This window comes from Cotesia typhae, unplaced genomic scaffold (genome assembly GCF_013202065.1).
Source record: "Cotesia typhae breed Kobodo isofemale line unplaced genomic scaffold, CoteBio_Ctyphae contig_48, whole genome shotgun sequence".
Taxonomy (NCBI): Eukaryota; Metazoa; Arthropoda; class Insecta; order Hymenoptera; family Braconidae; genus Cotesia; species Cotesia typhae.
In genome coordinates this window covers 2,293,455-2,312,665 of record NW_027423756.1, presented here as the reverse complement: position 1 = coordinate 2,312,665, position 19,211 = coordinate 2,293,455, and the positions used below count along the sequence as shown (strand labels likewise).

The 19,211-nt window shown below is 27.3% G+C and overlaps 4 protein-coding genes and 2 long non-coding RNA genes across 13 annotated transcripts in view; 2 read left to right on the top strand and 4 right to left on the bottom strand.

The window, feature by feature from the left end:
* The first annotated feature begins 262 nt into the window (after window positions 1-262).
* LOC141529532 (uncharacterized) lies at window positions 263-5,525 on the top strand. 6 transcript variants are annotated; one of them, XM_074246115.1, is made up of 7 exons: window positions 263-381; window positions 528-915; window positions 1,293-1,706; window positions 3,169-3,380; window positions 4,290-4,749; window positions 4,926-5,078; window positions 5,327-5,525. In XM_074246115.1, the coding sequence occupies exons 3-6, from the start codon at window positions 1,681-1,683 to the stop codon at window positions 4,942-4,944; spliced, it is 717 nt and encodes a 238-aa protein (XP_074102216.1). In that variant the 5' UTR covers window positions 263-381; window positions 528-915; window positions 1,293-1,680; the 3' UTR covers window positions 4,945-5,078; window positions 5,327-5,525. The 6 variants fall into 6 exon arrangements, with proteins under 6 accessions (XP_074102216.1, XP_074102217.1, XP_074102222.1 ...); XM_074246118.1 differs by lacking the exon at window positions 263-381 and adding an exon at window positions 2,353-2,558 and having other exon boundaries at window positions 585-915; XM_074246116.1 differs by lacking the exon at window positions 263-381 and having other exon boundaries at window positions 476-617.
* Window positions 5,526-6,104: 579 nt separating this feature from the next.
* Window positions 6,105-7,525, top strand: LOC141529549 (uncharacterized). The gene is made up of 2 exons (XR_012479613.1): window positions 6,105-6,265; window positions 6,361-7,525. It is a non-coding gene; the product is annotated as an uncharacterized LOC141529549 (long non-coding RNA).
* A 148-nt stretch (window positions 7,526-7,673) lies between these two features.
* The window catches only part of LOC141529551 (uncharacterized), a 104,442-nt gene continuing 92,904 nt past the window's right edge, over window positions 7,674-19,211 (bottom strand). Inside the window, exon 3 of the long non-coding RNA XR_012479615.1 lies at window positions 7,674-7,812. This is a non-coding gene — a long non-coding RNA (uncharacterized LOC141529551). The remainder of the gene's footprint in view (window positions 7,813-19,211) is intronic.
* On the bottom strand, window positions 14,339-15,148 carry LOC141529609 (uncharacterized). Of its 2 annotated transcripts, XM_074246240.1 has the most exons (3): window positions 14,969-15,148; window positions 14,557-14,850; window positions 14,339-14,494 (listed from the first exon to the last, which is right to left on the bottom strand). In XM_074246240.1, the coding sequence occupies exons 1-3, from the start codon at window positions 15,146-15,148 to the stop codon at window positions 14,486-14,488; spliced, it is 483 nt and encodes a 160-aa protein (XP_074102341.1). In that variant the 3' UTR covers window positions 14,339-14,485. The 2 variants fall into 2 exon arrangements, with proteins under 2 accessions (XP_074102341.1, XP_074102340.1); XM_074246239.1 differs by having other exon boundaries at window positions 14,339-14,850.
* Window positions 14,965-16,462, bottom strand: LOC141529607 (uncharacterized). Its single transcript, XM_074246235.1, has 2 exons — window positions 16,326-16,462; window positions 14,965-15,993 (listed from the first exon to the last, which is right to left on the bottom strand). The coding sequence occupies exons 1-2, from the start codon at window positions 16,341-16,343 to the stop codon at window positions 15,202-15,204; spliced, it is 810 nt and encodes a 269-aa protein (XP_074102336.1). The 5' UTR covers window positions 16,344-16,462; the 3' UTR covers window positions 14,965-15,201.
* On the bottom strand, window positions 16,498-18,176 carry LOC141529608 (uncharacterized). Of its 2 annotated transcripts, none has more exons than XM_074246238.1 (4): window positions 17,954-18,176; window positions 17,133-17,208; window positions 16,936-17,051; window positions 16,498-16,856 (listed from the first exon to the last, which is right to left on the bottom strand). In XM_074246238.1, exons 2-4 carry the CDS (start codon window positions 17,149-17,151, stop codon window positions 16,500-16,502), a joined length of 492 nt encoding a protein of 163 aa, XP_074102339.1. In that variant the 5' UTR covers window positions 17,152-17,208; window positions 17,954-18,176; the 3' UTR covers window positions 16,498-16,499. The 2 variants fall into 2 exon arrangements, with proteins under 2 accessions (XP_074102339.1, XP_074102338.1); XM_074246237.1 differs by lacking the exon at window positions 17,954-18,176 and adding an exon at window positions 17,370-17,911.

Here is a 19,211-nt window from a genome sequence, read left to right as displayed (position 1 = left end):
ATTAAAAAAAAATTTTTGTAAATTTAAAAATTAAAAGAAACAATTTTGGAACGTACTTGGTGTGCGTTATTGTGTACTTCAATTTTTTTTTAAGTGTCCTAGTAGATACAATTTAGGAATTTTATAAAAAGTGAAATATTTCGTAACTACGCACACTAAATACGTTCCAAAATTGTTTCTTTTAATTTTTAAATTTACAAAAATTTTTTTTTAATTTTCGAAAATCATATACAACTATATCGGTTACTTGGATTTTTAATTTTTTATTTTATATCTTTTTGTAAAGAAATAAAATTTTTTTTTCTTAATAGTCTTATGAACGTGGACTTGGCACGATTTTTTTACAGTGAAACTGTTTTTGTTCGGATTTCAGTTTTTTTTGTAATTATAATAAAAATTGACAATTTTAATTTAATACATTTCCGATGGCAAACTATCCCCTTTAAGCTATAGTTCATGTAAAAGTTATTCTTGCGCCGCCTGGCGTGTGTAATTGCAAGCTGTCAAATATTTTTTTTTCACTGTAGTTTCCCATCTATTATAAGATTAGCATGCATCGTTATATTATTTAGTCTCTGGCCCACGGAGGCTAGATATAAGGAGGACGATCGACATAGGTAAATGTACAGTTAGTGCGTCCGGAAAACTGAGGATAGATCATTTTCAAAAAGAAGCCGCTAGGGCGTCACTACGTTCGCTAATGTCCGGATCATGGCGTCCGTTTGTTATTGTTTATTAATAACACCAAATTGACATTCAGTTAGTTAATTAGTTTTTTAATTAATAATCAAAGTGATAATAGTTTAAAATGGTAAATAAATGTATAGTTGATGGGTGTTTGAGTGGCCGGATAAAAGATCGTAATAAAAATTAAAATTAAATAGTCGAAACACGTCTTTATTTATTGTGCCACAGGTAATATAACCTAACTTAGTATTTTTGTAAGAAATAATTTTTATACTAATTAAATTTATATTAATTAAATGATTATAAAAAAATTTTACCTATAGAAATTAAAGGAAATTATAAGTGCTCTTTTTCAAAATATTTTTTTAAATAATTTATGTTACAAGAGTCCCAAAAATTTTTATATCAGTAGATTTTAGTATCATTTTTGATCAAATTAAAAAAGAAATTGTAAAAAGGTATAACGTAATTTTTTTCTTCTTAGAATTAGTTTTAAAAAAATTGCATCGTTACCATTTTTTTGGAGCTAACGTTTTACTCAAAGTAACTTATCAAAATTATTTCCAAATATAACTTCATGTCAATTTTTTGTTTGTTTATTCAAGTGTCCAGACTTGTTAAAATTGTGGTACTGTGGATTAAAGCAAGATCTCACCCCAAAAAAAGATTATGTCTGTGAATTACATTTTAATGATCAAGATATTATTAAAACTGATAAAATATTATTGACTACTGGAATTTATGAAGAATTACCTCGAAAAAGATACTCGCTAAAGCCTGATGCTATTCCGACGTTGAATCCGAACCGTGTAAACAAAGCTTGCAACAATGAAAATAACGAAGCTCAGTATATGCAATGCCATTTATTAATTACAAATGACCATAAAACTAACTCACCACAAAACCAAGAACCAATAATTAGTAATGATCTCATAAACATAATTAATTGTGAGTCACCAAAACGCATTGACGTATTTGAAAATTTTGAAGAAAATGATAATTGTGAGAACGAAATGCAGGTAAGAAAAATTAAAATTTCGAATTATTACTCTGCAACTTAAGATAAAAGCACAAACAATTAGGAGGCCTAATTACTCTTGTTTGTTAGAATATTTATTTAAGTACTTGAGATATTGAGAAAGTGAAGCTCCCTGCCTTCGTGGAGCAAAAATAGTATACACTCTACGGGAAGTAAATAAAAAAGCCTCAGATCACATATTTGTCAACCTCGGCTTCGCCTCGGCCGACAATTACATGTGATCTGAGACATTTCTTACTTTTCTTCCGTAGGTGTGTAATATACTATTATAAATAATAAGAAACATTCACTATAAAAATTATCAAGTTTACTCGAATTTATTATAGCAGTGTATGAGAGTTAAATTTGAAAAATATTGTTATAAAACAAATAGTCTTTCGAAAAGAAATTATTAATTATTTTTTTCATATTCACGTTCTTTTCTCTATTCAATTCTTTAAAACAAAAGTAAATGAAATAATTAAAGAATCATGTTATAAGATATTTCAATAAGTCAAACAATCTGAATTATGAATATGTTAAAAAAGTTAAGTCTTTAGACATGTCTCTTATATCGTCTCCTATAAATTTAGAACTATTATTACAAAAAAATAATCATTAATTTTTGTTTATTTAATCATTTCAAGCCACGTGAGTTATCTACTCCTGAATTACGTCTTGAGAAATGTTCTTTATTAACAATTATCAACGTGTTGAAATTCAATGCTTTGCCACAAAATTGGAGTTGGACAACAGATTTAGTTAATCCAAAAATATAGTTTTATGTCATTTAGATAAAGTATCCATGAATTTAAAATTTCGTATAAAAATAAGTGAAGACTTCAATATATCAGTAAGAATTTTTAGATCTTGTAATTTATTTTTTCACAGTATAAACATAAAGTTCCGAACGTTGGTTGCTAACGAATGTTCAAATTTCTTCGAAGCGAACATTACACAGAAATATATCAGTTCTCAAAGTTATTTTCTCGATTTTTTCGCGTATTTTTGAAGATTTTGATAGAATAGCTTTCAAGAATTTTGAAAATTCATAAGAATCTAATGTTCGAACGTCAGTTTTTTTTTTTGTGGTAATGTTAACATTATACTTTTGATTAGTTACTTAACTTGAAAACGCAAGAGTCGGTAGAATTCAATACCAATTTTTCCCAAATATCTGATTTTTGGGAGTTTTTGAAGGAATTGGAAAACTGTGAGTTATGTGAAGGGACTGGATTACTTTTCCATTTTTGGCTACGGACATTAATTTTTGTTATTAATAAATTTAAAAATTTGCTATCGATTTTCCATGTTTAAAAAATCGATTACCAAACTTAATAATTATTGTGTATCTTAAGTACGGAGCACATTAGTATACTCTACAATTGCCTAAAAATGATAATTCTAAGGTTTTTATTACTTGTTAAATGAACTTTACTAGTATCATTTCTCATTAATAATAGATGTTCATCGGCGTGTTCTGGTGTGTCATTGCCTGACGAACAATATAAGAAACAAATGAATCTTTTTCGATGCTTTGCTTGTCGGCAATTGAGACGGAAATTGCAAAATCGATCGTACAAAGTCAAACCCGACATTAAAAGTTCGTACACTGACTTGAAGTACCAGGAGAGCCTGAAAACTAAACAAATTCAGCGCCTCAAACGTAAAGTAGGTATTTACTTATTTATCGTTTCTTCATGTATACTTGATTATTTACAGGTTGTGAGTGTTTAAGATCAATATTCTTTTATTTTTTTTTCAATAAACTTAAAAGTTTGATACAATGCTCGTTACATTACATTATCATTTCGTCAATACGGTTTAGTTTGTGAATACAAATTTAATCAACTACAATCTGAGAACTTAAATTAAATCACCTGTAAATGCCTATTTAACTATTTAACCCTTTACAGAATGAATCACTCATCAAAATTATAGAAACGCAACGACTTAATTGTATGGCAATTAAAGATGAAGCTCTAAGAGCGGAAATTTCTATTTTGCCTCCCGTGCAACAACTAGCAATTCGTGCTTGTTTTAATGCAGTAAAAGCTAAAAATGCCAAACAACGAAGATATACGGTTGAGTGGGTTTATGAATGTTTGCTACTTGGTATAAAAATGCTGCGGTATATGAACGACTCAGAGAACGTCAAATCCTCCCTCTTCCCTGCAAAGACACCCTTAACAAATATATCCAGAAGTTGGATAGCGCTTTTGGTTTCCCTAAAGCCATATTCGACACTCTTCGTATTAAAAGTTCACGTATGGAACCACATGAAAAACGGGGTATCCATGCACCATTCCTGTCACACTTTACTACTAACTGCAAATCTTAAAAATGCAAATCTTAAAAACGCAACCATTTTAACTATATCTAACAACTCTACTTAGCTATCGAGTATGATTATATTAACAAATCCGAGCGCATAAGTTTTTAGCTGAAAAAGTAATTCGTATTTGATATTTTTAAATAACTCTTTAAAAGCTTCATTAACTTTTAACAGTAGCTGGCTATTATTGTTAGACTACATCTGATTCACATTTATTTCATTCTAACAATTTTTTATTTTTTCTCCTAGGTACCCTTTTAATAGATGAAGTAGCTTTAAGTGAAGCCGTGAAGCTAAATCGGAGAACTATGCAGCTTGATGGTTTTGTAGACTTGGGGGCACATACTCCGGAAAATTTAATCAACAGTCGGGCTGATCATGCCTTAGTCTTCATGTACCAACCTTTTCAGGGTAACTGGGTGCAAGTAGTTGGTAGCTTCCTGAGCAGAAATTCTGTCACGAGTGCCATTCTTCACAAATTACTCATTGAATGCATCGTATTACTGGAGAATGCTGGGTTTTATGTTGATGTCGTTACTTCTGATGCAGCTCAATGGAACAGAGGAGCATGGACACTTTTCGGTGTCAAAGATGGACAATGTAGCTGTGATCATCCATGCAATTTTGACCGCAGACTTTGGTTTATTTCGGATTTTCCACACTTAATAAAATGTTTCAGGAACAAAATTATGAAACGATTGTTTTTTGGGTAAGCTTCTCTTATAATATGATTTTTAACACCAGTGTACTGTTATTCACGATTGAATTTTCAATTTAGTTAGCATTGGAATGAATATATTCATAAGTGACCTATTTAATTTTACAACTATCAAATTTTTCAATGATTGTATTTAATTATTTATGAAAATGTTATTTATTTTTTAGACTCCAGATGGTTTTGTAAGAAAAAGTCATTAGGAAGCTTTATTATTGCATGAAATTTATCTGAAAGCCAATCTAAAAATAGCTTATCAACTAACTCCCCAGCATTTAAATCCAGAAGGATATCAAAAGATGAATGTCCCGTTGGCTTATCAGGTAATTATAATTATAAAGCTGCGAGAGTAAGTTAAAATGAATTTAAGATTATCATTAACATCGAGGTAACTGGCCTAATATTTATCTTTAATTTCTAACAATTCATATTATAAATAGCTGATTCAGTTAAAATAAATAATAAGATGTATTTATTCTTATTTTGATAAAAAATTAATTTTTATAAATTTTCAATCATAACAACTGCTTATCTAATTTTAATGAGAAAAATTAAAACTTTTTGTTTTTAGCTTTTTTCGAAAAATATACAAGTTGCAATGGCGACTTATAAGAACGCTACTCCTGAGCTCAGTGATTGCGATCCAACAGTGGTTTTTATTAAAAGAGTAAATGATTTAATTGAAGCCATGAGTTCACGTACTCCTTTGAATGCTTTACGTTTAAATGATAATTGTCCCCGAAAAAGGTAATTTTTAATATATACATTAGGTCTTTTGATAGCTTCATACAATTTTTTTCGCAATAATAAAGCGAAAATTATAGTTCTAAACGGAGAACCATTGTCAACATAAAACCATCATTATACCATGTGTACATAATCACATATTATAACCAATATTGGAAAATATTTATAAAGTATATATATGTAAGTATATAACTATAAAAATAATTTAAGACACTCCAATCTTATCATGACATTATTCCTACTAATGTTTGCACATAATCCAGTCTCGCAAGTTTACTTACATTTTCAATATGAAACTTATTAAACGAAACTTCAAATGATAGTCAAATTCAATGAATTTGAGTTTATTAGTTGCGGAAGTTCCTAATCTTTATCATAGCTGATATTCTCTTGGACTATGTATCCTATTTTCTGAAACATGCATTTTTCTAGAGTAATTTCTACTACCATAAGATAGAGGATAAATAAGTAATGCTATTTATTTTTGCTAGGTAATAAGTGATTTTATTGATTATCTGAAGATTTGGGAAGCCAAAGCTAATGAAGAAAGAGAACTTTATAAAAAGAAGAAGAAAGGCAAAAACAAAAATCAAAAAATGAAAATGAAGTTGATGATAAATTTTTTTCGCAATTACTCCTAGTACTCTTACTGGATTAAAAATTACGTTACAGGCTACTTTAGAGCTAAGTGAATTTTTGCAAAAAGAATGTAATTTTGAGTACTTGATGACATCGCGGCTTAATCAAGATCAATTAGAAATATGTATTAATCGTTGGATTTTTATCAAATGAATAATTAAAAATTGTTATAGTAAATATTCTTTTTTTTTTAATATTTGAATCTTATTTAATTTATAGAAGTTCTTCGGTATAATGCGGAGTGTTTGTCGTTGCAACGATCATCCGGATACAATCCTTTTCGGGCAAGTTTTTCGATTATTGTGTTCATATTCATTAGTCACGCCGCCGAAAGGGTCCAATGTCACAGCTGGTGAATTACTACAATCTTTAATGCAGTCCAAAGATTCTCTGGCTACAGCTAATGCATTAAAAAAAAATTGGCTGAATGAAATTGACGCTATTGTTGAAAATGGTATTTCTAGTAATAATTATTCGTCTAGTGATGATAATAATAATACATTTTCTCATCCAAATACCTCTGTGGCTAAAAACCCTTTGAAAGCTTGTTAGACGAAGATAGTGATGACGATAATGATGATACTATACCGTCATTTATTAGAAAACCATTCGAAAGTTTATTAGACGAAGATAGTGAGGATGATATAGAGGACGATGATGATTTGTATCACGATAATCATTATCCGTTCGAAAATTTAACTGAGGTTGACGATTCTTCTACTGAAAACAACATTAATCATCATAATCAAAATAAAATTAATATTGATTCAAATGAAAACTTTTTACAAAGTGAAAATGATTGGGAAGGAAGTAATAGTTTTCGTGATGACCAGCATTACCATCATGATTATGATGTTGTTTCCACCAGTGATGGTATAGTTGCTTATATTGCTGGATATGTTGCGAGAAAATTTCAGCGAATGACTTCTTGCTGTGAATGTATTGAAACATTACGCTCTGCGAATTCCTCTGAACGTGATCGGGTCATATAATTAATGAGCAATGGTGGATTAATTTTTCCCAGTGAAAATTTATTCAGACTAATTAAAAATTGGAACAAATAGTTTTAACCGTAGTTGGTACTAAAACTGTTAAAATAAATACTATGCACCAAGTGCTAGAGAAAATAGCAAAAGCTAAATGCCTCCCCATCCTAGGATGTGATGAACACAAAAAGGAGCTTACGGCTAAAATATTGAATAATTTTGTAATTATGAGAGGTAATTTTTAGCTAATCTTATCAACCGAACTCTTAACGAACGAAAGATGATGGCCAAGAAACATCGTAAAATTTCTAAACTAGCTTAACTTATTAAACTCTTCAGTAATATTCTACTTTCAACATATATACGCTTATTAATTAAGAATAAAATTACCTAAACTATTTGAATACTTTATTATTATTATTATTATTATTATTATTATTATTATTATTATTATTATTATTATTATTATTATTATTATTACTATTATTATTATCCCAATTCGCAACTAAAAATGAAATTTTAATGTTTTCTTTTGATAAATGTGATTGTACATTGCATTCCGCGTCATTTATTTAAAAACCTGACATTAGAGACACTTGCGCACTCTAGTGGTGAAAGATCTGTCCTCCAATTTTCGGACGCTTGTAATACATTACGATCGTCCTCCTTATATCTAGCCTCCGTGCTCTGGCCGTCCGCTTTTACATAAGAAAAAAGTTAAAATCTAAAAATCTGGGTCGCTATAGTTTGTGCTGATTATTTTTAATAATTTTAAATAGAAATTATAAAGATAATTGATAATAATCAAGTAATAGGCGTAATAAAAAGCATGAACTACTATTATAAAATATCATATAAAAAAAAAATCAAATTAAATTTGAAAAAAAACTTGTAACCTCAAAAAACGTTTCTGCTTACGGTATATACACACTCGGTAGTCTGGCTTGAGAACGGAACTTGGCGCCAAATTCTACCGAATCTGTTGATTTGGTCTGGTTAATAAATTAAATTAAATTAGAACAATATGTTTAACAACATACGCATAGAAGGTTGTTGGATAGTTTAGTTAGTAGTTTACTCTGTAAATTTTTTTGTATTCATAAGAAATTTTTTTACATTCTTAATTTAAAATTTGTACTTTTCCCACGGATATGAAATGTTCATAAAATTATTATAAAAATAAATTAAACTTTTATTTTCCGTAAAGAAACTAGTAGCATCGATAAAATTTCATGAAAATTAGTCGCGTATATCTTTTGGATGAGATTGGTAGACTTGAATTATCAATCATAATATTTATATTTTATAAAATCGTAGGAAAAACTTTTTATATTTTTGTAATTTAGGAAATTGTGAATTTGGATTTAATACCACAATCCTTAATAATTTAATAAAATAATCGTATTGTTCAATATTATGAATGCAATTATTTTTAACATCAATCTATTATTATCATTATAATAACTATCAGTATTATCTTCATTTTTCTTGTTATTATTAGCATGATTATTTTTATTACATATTATTATTATCATAATTATGTTGTTAGTAAATAATACGATTCATCAAACTCATAATGAATATAAGCATTATGTACAGAATATTGTCGTTTTGAATGTCCGCGCAGTTTGGTCGCAGTATAGCAGTGCCACCTATGTCTGTAGAACACTCGAACAGAATTACTAAGGCAATGATCAGCTGACTATTACATAGAAACCAAATCCAAACAATGTGAGCTCTTGTAGATATTGACTCTAGTTAATAAATAATACTTAATTTAAAAAAATTCATATGTAAAGTTGATAGTAAATTCTATAGATTTTATTAAAAAAAAAAAAATTTCAACATTTTATGTGATTGAAAAAATTTTCAATTCAAATTATGTACTTTTGCCGCGGAAAATTAGTGCACAAACCATTGTAACAATAAAATCACGTTAAACTTTTATTTCTCGTAGAGTAACTAATAAGCATTAATAAAATTCCATCAAGTATATCCTTTGGTTTAGATTGATAGACAAATTATCAATCATAATATTTATATTTTATAAAATCGTAAAATAAATTTTCATGGTTTTTGTAATATTGGTGATGATTGTTGCTATTTCTTTTATTTTCGATTTCGAACTTTCTAACTACAGTTTGTGTTAGAGTAACATTGACGAGCCCTAGTGAGCATCAACGCAAGCTCATAACTTTTTTTTTTAACTGTAGTCTCCCATCTAGTGGAGAGTTACCATACATTCTTGAATTATTTAGTCTGTGGCATGTCACTTTCTCCATAAGAAAAAAGTTCAAAATCTAAAAATCTGGGTCGCTATAGTTTATGCTAGAGAATTTAATTAATTTTAAATAGAATTTATTATTTTCAATGACCATTATCAATTAATATTGATAATATAACATATAATGTATAATTATAGAGTAATATTGGAGAAAAAAAAGTTCCGTAGAATCCGAACAAAAACAGTTTCACTGTAAAAAAAAATTGCGCCAAGTCCACGTTCATAAAACTCATCTCAATAACGTTTGCACTTTACAAAAAAATAAGACTCGATATAATAATTGTCATTCTCTACAAAAAAAGTGAAATACAAAAAAATACCAAGAAACTGTCATAATGTTAAAAAATTGATAGAAAATTTGTTGAAAATTTAAAAATTAAAAAAATTTTTTATCGTACTTGGCGCGCGTCATTGAGTACCCCAAATTTTTTTCGGAAGAATTTCAACCCGAGAAAAACTATTTTGCTCGAATTTATGTAATTATGTATAGTTATACATATTTGGGCTGATCAGTTCTAATTACACAATATATGATTTCATACATTCTTATACTTATAAATTTACATTAGTCAAGCATACTCAACTCATTAAAAACACTGCTTACTCGATTAATTATCAGTTTCAGTGAAAAAATCCGTTATTAAATTTTTTTTTTAATTTTTAGTGGAAATAACTGTCAATATGATGGTGTGGTGAAATCATCTGAAATTATATAAAATTTTTGGATTCAATTTTTTTCAGCTCTATCATTAAGCTTCAATGAAGAAACTTGATATTGCTTAGTTTAATTGTAATTAACACATTTTGATTGGCAATCACACCGCATTTTCTCAATTTAGTCGGCCATATGTTTTCTTTTCTAGAGCACTCAATAGTATCCACTTTGAAGTAGTTTTCATAACCAAACACGAGAGGGCGTTTTAATAAAATCATAAATGATGTCTGGATGATTAAAAAATTTCAAATAACATACGTATGACATGTCGATTTTACCTAAATTTTGTAAAACTTATTATTAAATAATAATAGTTGATTAATTAAATTCATGCATTTTATAGGTTGACTAACTTATAAATTTTTAATCATTAAAAGGATGTTTATTTATCCTGAAAAATTTGGGGTACTCAATGACGCGCGCCAAGTACGATAAAAAAATTTTTTTAATTTTTAAATTTTCAACAAATTTTCTATCAATTTTTTTAACATTATGACAGTTTCTTGGTATTTTTTTGTATTTCACTTTTTTTGTAGAGAATGACAATTATTATATCGAGTCTTATTTTTTTGTAAAGTGCAAACGTTATTGAGATGAGTTTTATGAACGTGGACTTGGCGCAATTTTTTTACAGTGAAACTGTTTTTGTTCGGATTTCACATCTTTTTGTAAAGAATGAAAATTTTGAAACGAGTCTTATTTTTTTTTGTAAAGTGCTAATGTTATTGAGATGAGTTTTATGAACGTGGACTTGGCGCAATTTTTTACAGTGAAGCTGTTTTTGTTCGGATTTATTAATAACAACAATCATTTTAGTAATAATAATGATAATGATAAACATTATTATTGCTTTCATTTTTAACATCAATTTATTATTACCGATATTAATACTTTTAGTATTATAATTACTATTATTGTTATTTTTATTATGGTTACCAATATTATTTATTGTTATTATGACATCGTTGTTAGTAAATGACGCAATATATCAAACGCATAGTTATGTTTCGTATTATCAAGAAATTAAGATTATTTGAAACCTGCTCAATTGATGACAGTGTCATCTACAGGCAATAACCATAAGATCATAGAATGTACACACTTTTCAATGAGAATTCCCCAGACACTGAACATCTGGTTTATCCGAAGAAAGTATAACTCATACAATGTTTGTGTGTTTAAACTGGTTAACAAATAAAATTTAATTAAAAAAATATGTTTCAAACATAAACTTGGAAGGTTGTATGATAATTTGTTCTATAAAATTTTTTGTTTCATAAGATACTTTTACATTTTTAATTTCAAACGTAAACTTTTCCGCGCAATATTAAAAATTCATAAATAAATGAATTTTTTCAGGCAAAGCTATAATCATATGAAAAGTCGTTCGTTCTTTGATTTTACAGCTCAAATTCTGATAAAAAAATTAAAGTTTTCTTTTCTCATATTAGCTAGTGGTATTAAAATATTTAAACTGACTAATCCGCGTAAACGCCTCCGGTTTAAATCGATATCCTAAATTATCGATGGAAATTATACATTTCTTATATATAGAAAGAGAATTTTGACATTTTCTTAATAAGAAAAAATTTTAATTTAGATTTAATACTGCAATACACATTAATTCAATGAAAATAACAAACAATTATTTTAGTAATAATAATCTGTAGAAAATTTGAAAACCTACACGTGCTATTTTTTAAAAATATTTTGTAGTACTAATTACATGATTAAAAAAAATCAAAAAATTAAAAATGTTGGATAACTCTTGTGTCATCGACATATGATGAATTTTTCGAACAAATGTTACTTACAGTGTTTTATTTTATTTTTAAATAAAAATACAGAAAGTCACATCATATTTTATTATTTATATAATTATTTACTGAAAATGGTGTGGATTTAATTGCTATAAGTTTCGTACTAAATTATTTTTATAAACTTATTTGGATATTTGCATAAAAATTAAATTATGCAACCACTATTTTTCTGGCTAAATATTATAACGGATCAATGAAAGATTAAATATAAAAATTAGAATTACAGTGAAAATAAAAACGAAATTATAATAATTCATGAACGCATAAAAAATATAAATGTACGGCCCTGGTTTAAACCAAGGCTCTCTAGTGAATGATTTGACAACATAGGTAGTGACATCTGAAAGCGACTAAAAATATCACACTGATTCTTAAAACTCACTAAAGTTAGCGACCCAGAGTTTTTTTTTTTAATTTTTAAACTTTTTTATTACATCATTAGTTCGTCGTTTATTCTTTATTGTTCACGATTCACATTTGTTTGTTCTCCATTTATTTATTTAAAAAAAATTTATGAATAATATGCCTTTAAGTTAGCCCCCTTTCGCATTTTTTAATATTTTGGTAGTAATACGGGTCATTAAACCTGTGTTTTTAATTGCTCATGTGTATAGAACATTTTTTCCTACTTCACATTGTTTATTTGTTGTTTAAGTAACATTTTTAATTAGCTGAATATTTGTATTCAAAATATTTGCACTGCACATGCGTCAACTATAGGTTTAGACTTTTAGCGCGGTCTTTTGAAAATTATAATGACAGTGATTAGAGTAAGTGTATTATTGTTGTATTTCATTATAGAAATTACAGGACGAAAAGGCAACGTGTAGTTTTTAATAATTTTATAAAAAGTTTTATTTTAATAAAGTATTAAAATTTTTGTTATTTGTTATTTCTTTTTTATTTTGATACTAGTTCGTATAATTCATGGAAATGGAACAGATGAGTATAAAAAAATATACATGCATTGATTCAAAGTTGATTCTATATTTTTTAAGAAATTCAAAATGAAATAGATATTTATTAGTTATTTATTTATTTACTTAATAATATTGAAATTGGCTGACGTCTAACAATTTTTTTATAATTATTTAAATTAATTGAAAATTGATTCCTAAAAGATTACACTTGTAGATTTTTTAATTTTTTACACATAAGATGTGCTTGTCACTATAATTTTCAAAAAACCGCGCTAAAAAGTCTATATACGTAAAGTTGACGCATGCGCAGTGCGAATATTTAGAATACATACATTCAGCTAATTACAAATGTTAATTAAACAACAAATAAACAATGTGAAGTAGAAACAAATGTTGAATATATATGAACAATCAAAAATAGAGGTTTAATGACCCAAATTGCGACCAAAATATTAAAAAATGCGATAGGGGGCTAACTTAAAAGTACATTATTAATAAATTTTCTTTAAAATGAATAAATGGAGAACTAAAAATGTTGATATTAAACAATAAAGAACAAACGACGAGCTAACGACGTGATAAAAAAATCAAAATTAATAAAAAAAAACTCTGGGGTGCTAACTTTAGTGAGCTATCCTGTTGAATCTACAGTTTATGTAGAAAGAATTCCAGTGCACCCTGGCGAGTGTAGATCCAAGCTGCGAAATATCTTTTTTAACTGTAGTTTCCCATCTATCGGAGGATTACTATGCATTCTCGAATTATTTAGTCTGTGGCAGATCACTTTGCCCATCGAAAAAAGTCAGGATCGAAATTTTTGCGTTGCTATAGTTTGTGCTGATTAAATTTAATAATATTAAGCAGATTAATTGTTATAATTGGATATAATCAATTAATATCAGGAAAATAAGGTATGAACTACCGTTATAATACAAATTTAAGGAAAAAAAGGACCGTAGAATTAAAAATAAATTTGCAACCTCTAAAAAACGTGATGCTTACAGTAAACACATTCGGTAGTCTGGCGCTCCGTTTACAACGGAATTTTTGAACGGAACTTGGCGCCAGATTCTACCGAATCTGTAGATCAAACAAATACAAAAAAAAAAAAATTACTTAGATAAATTTTTATTTTTTTAAATATAAAGCATTAAAGATAATTAGAATAAAAATATTATTTGAAACAAATGGGGTGATTTTTTTGAAAATTAAGTTAATTGCTTATTTGATATGGACCATGATAAAATTATTGATATTTTCACCAGTAAAAATCTATAGTGAAAGGTTCATTATCATAAAATAATTTGATGAGAAATATAATATTAAAATAAAATAGTAATTTTTTTTCTTTTATTCATTTTGGAATATATATTATCCATTGGTTGAAACATTTTTGTTCAGAACAAAATATTAAGGCAGTACTTTTAAATTTAAATAACAAAAACTAAAGCATAAATTTTCAATCTTAAATGTTAATTAGGATATAATTTAGATATTTATCAAACTTGTTGAGATATTTTTTATTTAATTGCTTATTTAGCGTTTTCTTTTTCTACTTGATAGTTCAAACATTGATGATGTGGACTGGACAGTCATAGACGTCGTTGGTTTTTTATTACTCACAGTATCTAAGCAATAAGATTTAAATTTAATTATTTGAAAGCCAATTAAAGCTATAAATAAAGGTTACCTTGGTCATTAAAATTTGATCACATTCATATGAGCAATGCGCTTCAAAAATTTTCCTATCTCTTGTTCTAAAGTTGTTACAGTTTTGACAGGTTAGTAATAATGGCGAAGTTTTACTCACTTCAGTATTTTCTTCACTTTGAATACCATGCTTTTGTACATTATCAGAAATTGAAGCACATTGATCAGCATGAGACTCTATTTTATTGGTAGTAAAATATTTATTACAAAGTGGGCATTGAACATTTTTGTATCCAGTAGAAGTATCTTCATCTGAACTTATTTCTTCTTTTCCCTAAAATAATATTCACAAAAATATTTATGACTTAAACATTATTGTATGACAATATTTTTCTATAAATAATGAAACTATTAAATCCTTGTTTATAATTAACGGCGTTTTTAATTCTTACCATCATAGACGACTCATCATCATCTGAGTTGACAACTATTGGCTGTTTACTCTGAGATTGTTCAACATCTAATTCATTTCTTGTAGTTAACCACTTGTTTGATCGTCGAGTTGTTACATTACGATATTTATTTTGTTGTTCTTGTTCTTTTTTTTCTTCTTCTTCCCGTTTCAAAGCCATTACTGCATGTTCTTTAATTCGACTGCGGAGTCGATTTTCTTTTTTCAAGTTCCTTACTTTCGCCAAAAAAATTTTTGCCACTTTTCAGCCTCTTCTCGTTCTTTATTTTCAGAAAATTTAGATTGTTGTAAAAATTTACTTGATCTATTTAGTCGATCCGTACATTTTTCGGGTTCTTGAGAATTTGGTACAACTTCATTATCTTCATCATCTGTAATCATCGATTCGATTTCATCGGCGTTTAAATTTTTAGATATTTTATTTATTTTTTCTTTTTGTTCATTCATTGAAAACGTGTTTGGTTTATTTGATTGACTATTATTCAATTTAGTTTTCATAGAGTTTAGTGAGTTCGATGTTTGACTTGGTATAATGCTTTTTTTTGAGCTATAACGCTCAGGATATTCAGGGGTCGGTGACTTAGCTGCTCGTTTACGTGGGTTTGTCGACTGATTTTTGGAGTTTATTGAATTTTTTGCAACTGAATGACTTTCTTCTTCTGTACCGGCTTCTTGAAATGGTTTTTTTTTGGTTTTAATGGTACTTCGTTTTCTAACCGGTGGCTGAACAGGTGGTTTTTGAATAGAAGTAGATATTTTTTTACGTTTTTGAAATATCGGTTCAACGTCATCACCATCATCATCATCATTATTATTATTATTTTTGTTTTTACCACCATCATCATCATCATCAAGAATGAAATCATTATAATTTTTCGGTGTTAATCTTGGTCGAAGACCAGTTAGCATAGGTGTTTTTTCCATATTATCTATTTCTAAAATGTCTTGATCTTCATCTGGAGGTAAGTATGGTATTTTATCCAAACTTCCATTAGCTATTTCAACCTAAAAAAATGAAATTTCAGATAAAATAATATTGCACATTATAAATAATTTTTTTTGCCTGTCTATTTACTATTTATCAATATTTAAATATTCAAAAGTGCCAGTTTAAATGTACTGATGTAAGAATTTAAACAAAAACACAAAAATAGATAACTTATCAATGAGAGAAAAAAAAAAAGCCTTAATAATTTCTACTCTGTACAAAAGAAATGATCTATACTTTGGTAATTAAGTATCCAATAAAAAAAAAAAAAAAAAAAAAAAAAAATTCATTGTGAAGATCATAAACATGAAACATAAATACTTAGAAATAATTATGATAGATCACCCACCTTAATAGGTGACCCCATTGAATTTCACAACTTTCCGATTTTGTGTTATAATTGTACCACATTATTGCCATTTTGTTTAGAGTTTTACATTTCTGATCAAAATTGCATTGAAATTATGAGAGAGGTCACCAATCATAGAAAATTTTTGTCGAGTTGAAGGTAAACACTTGAGTTTTAAAAGTTTATCATTGTCCAGTTTTTCACTTTTGATAAATTTAAACGATGATTATCTTCTAAGCTACAAACATTTTCAAAATATTTTGATTCCTGAGAATCTGTTGAATCGGAAGACTTCAACTCACTGTTAATAAAAGAATCAGCATCGCAATGAGACGATGACATTTTCTCATCAATTTTAGATTGATGTAAATCTAAATTACTTTCTGTTTTTGGTGATAACTGATGTGATTTATTTAGTTGATCACCAATTGGTGATTCTAAAATCAGATCTTCATCTTTTATTTGTTTATTTACATAATTTTCTATTGGTGATGGTGGCGTCTGATGTGATGTAACAACTTTATCTGAATTCTGAAAAAATTATTAAAGATGAATTAAAATTAATTTATAACAATATTATAACATAAAATAAAAAGTTTTCTGAAACTACCGGTTGTGGTGAAAATTCCATAGAGTCCTGCTCAACTGATAGTTTGGAGTTATCAACAACTGTTAAAGTGTCTTTCATTTCTGTCAAAGACATTCCTTCCTCGTACATGCCCAATTCTATTTTGAATAATTTATTGATTAAGTCTTTATTAAGTATCAGATAGTTAATAGTTAATATATTTATGATTGACTACATACCAGTAAGTTGTTTTTTCATCTCATCTTGACCAGTTTCACGCTGATCAATTAAGTTGTTTCTTAATTTATTTTTAATCTAAAAAATCAATAGATCAATAAAAAAAAATTTAAGTTTTATTGTTCAAAAGAGTAAACAGTATGTCTTGTATAATTTGTAAGTTCAATAATACAAAATTATAGTTGTAAACTAAGAAAAGAAACAAAAATGTACGTAATTAAACCTTGTAAAATACTTACACGAGATTCCATGCTGATGTATTTTATACATTTGTATTAAAATCGATTTGCTTAATTATCATATAATACAATAATATTCGGTATTTAAAGTGTACAAAACAACAATGGTTATGTATTTTTTTAAAAGGTTATGGTAACGTTTTATAAAAATAATTTACTATTTGCTATTGGTCAATTCACAAATATTTTCAAAATTTGCGACTTCTGATTGGTTATAACGAGCACAATACCATAAAATGTACATCATGTTTGTTATGTTTTCAAGCAAAAATTAATTTTTTTCTTAGTAACCCGTAATAATGAATTCAAAAATTTTATTTTTTATGTTACATCTCAAATATTTTGATACAATTAATTAAAATAAAGTTAAAAAAAAAAATATACGGCTGACTTTTGAGAAAATAAATTAATAACGGCTTGCTATTAAATATTGATTTTATATCTATATTTTTTCGGTATTAATAAATTATAAAAAATTGAAAATGACTTATTTACATAGCAAACAACCTATGAAATTTAAATTCTAAGAACAGTTTCCTGTATTGACGACGATAAGATAAAAAAAAAAAGTAAAATGTACATACATATATACGCTCACTTTACAAGACGTTTATGTTGTGTAGAATATTTTGTTCTATGTTGTAGAATATTTATTATATAGAGCACATTTTGTTTCAAATAAATATAAGTTACTATCGAGTACAAAGGGACAATGTAGTTGAGTTCTGAGAAACTTGAGGTACTTGAGATTCTGAGGAAAAGTCATAATAATGGCTTAATAATAACGTAACCAATGTATAACTAAAAATAAGATCGTTAAATAATGACACTGAAGTTGGCAGACATTAAAAATTATTTAAAAATTTTATAACAATGCAATTATTATAAAAAAATTTAATTAAAAAATTCCACATGTGAAAATCAATAAAAATTACAAGTGAAAATTTTTAGAAGAATTTTTTTATTGTAATTGATTTGTTATTAAAATTTTCAAAATTGACAGTTGACGGCTAACTTCAGCAGTATCGTTAAATAACATATTTTTGTTGAAGAAAAATTATGTAACGACACTTCTCGTCGAAAATTTAGATTATTAAGATCACGTCAATGCAAAGCTCAATTTTATACTTTGAAGTCATTTAATATTTTTGTGAACTTGAATAATAAATTCAAACCAACTAAATAATTTTGATCAAAATTAAGTAACGTTTAAATAGAACTCTTATTTAAAAAAATTCCTTTCCCGCGCTGAAATCGAATATTTTATGTATTTTAATACTCCCCGGCGAAAGAACTTACAGTAAAACTTAAATAAAACTTTCAACAAAATAAATTAATATCCACCAGATGGAAGCATAACACTGTGAAATAAAATTCAGATCAAGAAATTGACAATGCTGCTACCTCGTGAATAGAGGGGAAAGTGAAAGCCATGCGGGATTGATTCAAATCTTATTTGTTGAGTTGATTGTGACTTCGACTTCATTACGGCTATTTTGTAGGAAGGAATAATGATTTTAATTGATAAAAGTTTTCTATCCAAGATTTTAGTTTTATGATAATCTCCCCTGACAAAAGTAAATAAATAACATTATTACATTCTTGTATAAAGTTCTTGTAATTAAAAAGTTAAATTATACTTATGAGCAAAAAAATTTATGGTTCGTCTTAAAACAGAAAAATCAGTGACATAAATAGTGTTCTGTGAAATTAAGACTATCACTAATGAATGAAATTTAAAAATGATCATTTGGAGACAAATAATAAGAAATAAAAGCAAGGATTTTAGTTGTCATGTTTATTATTGGTACTTACATGTTTCTTATGTTAAAGACAGGTTAA

Excerpts from the sequence above, each read along its gene's own strand:
- LOC141529532 (XM_074246115.1), top strand. The coding sequence starts at position 1,681 with ATGATAATTGTGAGAACGAAATGCAG. Across the intron at positions 1,707-3,168 it reads ATTGTGAGAACGAAATGCAG|ATGTTCATCGGCGTGTTCTG; the intron begins GTAAGAAAAATT and ends CATTAATAATAG. Across the intron at positions 3,381-4,289 it reads GCGCCTCAAACGTAAAGTAG|GTACCCTTTTAATAGATGAA; the intron begins GTATTTACTTAT and ends TTTTTCTCCTAG.
- LOC141529609 (XM_074246239.1), bottom strand. The coding sequence starts at position 15,148 with ATGGCTTTGAAACGGGAAGAAGAAGAAAAAAAAGAACAAGAACAACAA. Across the intron at positions 14,851-14,968 it reads ATGATGAGTCGTCTATGATG|GGAAAAGAAGAAATAAGTTC; the intron begins GTAAGAATTAAA and ends ATATTATTTTAG.
- LOC141529608 (XM_074246237.1), bottom strand. Across the intron at positions 17,052-17,132 it reads GATGAAAAAACAACTTACTG|AATTGGGCATGTACGAGGAA; the intron begins GTATGTAGTCAA and ends TATTCAAAATAG. Across the intron at positions 16,857-16,935 it reads TGGAATTTTCACCACAACCG|AATTCAGATAAAGTTGTTAC; the intron begins GTAGTTTCAGAA and ends TAATTTTTTCAG.